General features: G+C 33.6%; 1 protein-coding gene across 1 annotated transcript; it reads right to left on the bottom strand.

The window, feature by feature from the left end:
* Positions 1-1,721: 1,721 nt before the first annotated feature.
* Positions 1,722-2,852, bottom strand: LOC106532978 (trace amine-associated receptor 1-like). Its single transcript, XM_014029171.1, has 2 exons — positions 2,839-2,852; positions 1,722-2,711 (listed from the first exon to the last, which is right to left on the bottom strand). The coding sequence occupies exon 2, from the start codon at positions 2,703-2,705 to the stop codon at positions 1,722-1,724; it is 984 nt and encodes a 327-aa protein (XP_013884625.1). The 5' UTR covers positions 2,706-2,711; positions 2,839-2,852.
* Between the last annotated feature and the right edge of the window lie 288 nt (positions 2,853-3,140).

Genomic DNA, 3,140 nt, shown 5'->3' with positions numbered 1-3,140 from the left:
ATAGATAGATAGATAGATAGATAGATAGATAGATAGATAGATAGATAGATAGATAGAGATGTTTGATGCAGGTTAGGGTTATAACTCAAAAACTGTTCAACATAGGAGCTTCAGATTTCTTCTGTTGTTTAGCTCTGATGAAGCTCTAACCATCAGGCCCACCAATCACCTAGTAGCATGACATTTATTTGGAATAAAGACTTCTGAATTCTGGTGCATTTGTGCGTGCGGGGGTCATTATGTTACCAGTATGCSGTATCTAGTTTCCTTTATAAACTTCATATCCATATCCAATCAGTCTTTTGATCGTTTGTTTGTTTGTTACAATATTCATTATTTCTTCTTTGTCAATTTCCTTAAGAAAAATAGTGTTGGTACAACTCATGACAATATGACTTGTATTAACTTTTGGTATTTGAGCTGCAAGACTGGGGCCAACGTTCACAAAATAATCATTAAATCTATTTACAATTTCATTTTGATCATAAATTTCACTGTCATCCTCAACAAAGTATTGTGGAATGCTTGTTTTTGTTTTACTTTTCAAAACCCTATTTAACCCTGTTCATTGTTGTTCATTCCATGTCGCCTTCATATCACTTTTACTTTTGTCACTGTAATTTTCTTTCTTATGCTTTCTTATAATCCATTCTAGCCTGTTTTTATATTTCTTGTACTTATCTTATGATTCATTTGTTCTTAATTTCAAGAAGCATGAATACAAATGATTCTTTTCTTACAAACATTTCTCAACCCTTTTGTCATCCATGGCTTGTCAACACTATTTCTATTTGTGTAATTGTTTTGGACACAGTGCTTTTCATTCAGATCTTCCAAAACATCCATAAACACATTATATGCTTTGTTCACATCATCAGCAAATACAACCCTCAGTTTTGTTTTTGTAGATCGTCTTTTAATTTATCCAATGCTTTCTTTGATGTGTTTATTGTTTTTTCTTTGATTGTAACTACTTTTGTATTATATTGATTACTTTTATAAATCAAGAAAAATGGTAGGTGATCACTTACATCAGATGTCAAAATACCACCCAACAATTCTTCATTTGTTATATTTGTAAAAAAAATTATCAATTATTGTCACACTGCAAGTTGTGATTCTGGTGGGTTTTGATGTCATTGGATAAAGATTTAAACTATGCATTTAGTTTATAAATGTACCAATATTATTTGAGTCCATTTTATTACCCAGGTTAATGTCCCCACACAAAACATTTTTTATTACAACTCCCCTCAAAGATGTTCATGATTTTATCTGTGAATAGCTCTATGTTTGATTCAGGTGATCGACATACACACCTTACAATTATGTTTTTTTWAATTTATTATTTCAATTGTTATTATTTCCATAATATTATCCATAGTTGAGTACATATTATTAATGATTTTACATCTTATATACAACATTATGGGTGACATACCAAAGTTCAAAAGAGGACAAATTGTTGGTGTACGTCTTGCTGGAGCATCTGTGACCAAGACAGCAAGTCTTTGTGAYGTATCAAGAGCCACGGTATCCAGGGTAATGTCAGCATTCCACCAAGAAGGACCAACCACATCCAACAGCATTAACAGTGGACGCAAGAAGAAGCTGTCTCAAAGGGTTTACATGGTCTAAAACCAGGTGTTTCCGTTTCATTGTCTAACCCCTGTATGTTTTTGACAACTTAAAGCTATGTTTATGCACTTTAAAAAAGGAAACTAATGTAGCTTTGTATTGGCAAATTCACCTTGTAATATTTTTCCAGACATAATAATTTTAAAAGCAGATCTAAACCAGCTATAAAAGAAGGCATAAATAAATGGATTTATTGCTGAGTTTGTCAGTGAAAGGCACATAAGTGCTTCAAGAACAGGAACTGGTACTGAAATGTTGGTAAAAGGCAACAGAGTAAAACAAAGAAAAAAAGGAGTCCAGCAAATAATAAACACTCCCAGAATAATAGCAAGAGTTTTAGTGGCTTTTCTCTCCATCTTGGTGACATTTGCTCCATAGTTCATTGTAATTTGGATGGTTCGTGCCTGTCTCTGTGCAGCAAGGTAAATTTTTAGGTAAATACACAACATTATGACAAGTGGTAGATAAAATGATAAAGTTGGTCCAACTGCGTTATTCATCAGAGCATCAATAAAACATTTTACCTGACATTTTTGTTTAGATTTTGGAGATGCTCCTATACCAATAAATGCAGAACCAACCCAGCTTACAGTAATCATGAAGAAAACAACATGAGGACTGATTTTAGATTTATATAATAATGGCCGACACACTGAATAATATCTGTCWACAGAAATACAACATAGRTGTAAGATAGAGCATGTACARAAATATACASCAAAGCCRTCTCGAATCCTACAAAACAATTCTTCATGGTGCAAACATAAGCTGAAGGTAAGTACCATGGCCAAAGGAAATTCTATGATCCCTATAAGCAGGTCAGCCACAGCCAGAGACAGAATGAGGAAGTTAGTAGGAGTGTGAAGCTGTTTAAAGTAAAACACAGAGAATATTACAAGGAGATTTCCACAAACTGTGGCAACAGACAAAAGCGTTAAAAAACAGTTTAAGATCACACACGCGACAGAAGGTGTTGTGGTAAACGTATAACTGAAATGTTTTGTTTCGTAGCAGGGATGGATGTGAGTCACAGCWTCAGTTCTGTTTGAAGTGACTCCTGTTTCCATAATGACCTAAAAATGGATGCAGTTAATTTTCAAAACAGGCAATGATATAGAAAATTACATTCAACACAGTTTTTCAGATAGGCATCATCTACTGATTGTGCAAAGATTTTGCAAAATTCAGATAAACACTCACAGAGCATCAGTTCATCAGTTCTGTTGGTTGCCTTGAGGCACACGAGTCTCTGTGTACAACCCTTTATTCCCTACTCACTACATACAGTTGTCCAATAAGAAGTGGGAACAGTATCCCATCTGAAACCAGTGATGACCMTTGAGAGGGAAGTGCAATTTTTGTTTTACTGTGCTTTGGATTTGATTTAGAGAAATTAATTATTTAGTAAAGTTCTTGAAGTTTATCCAGATTTCTTTTATTTAATTAATGTAGATAAAAGGTGTTATTTATTTAAGTATTTTGTGTTTTAGTTAGCCCAGTGT

The sequence above is a fragment of the Austrofundulus limnaeus genome, unplaced genomic scaffold (genome assembly GCF_001266775.1).
Source record: "Austrofundulus limnaeus strain Quisiro unplaced genomic scaffold, Austrofundulus_limnaeus-1.0 Scaffold864, whole genome shotgun sequence".
Classification (NCBI taxonomy): domain Eukaryota; kingdom Metazoa; phylum Chordata; class Actinopteri; order Cyprinodontiformes; family Rivulidae; genus Austrofundulus; species Austrofundulus limnaeus.
This window is presented reverse-complemented; position numbering and strand designations above follow the sequence as displayed.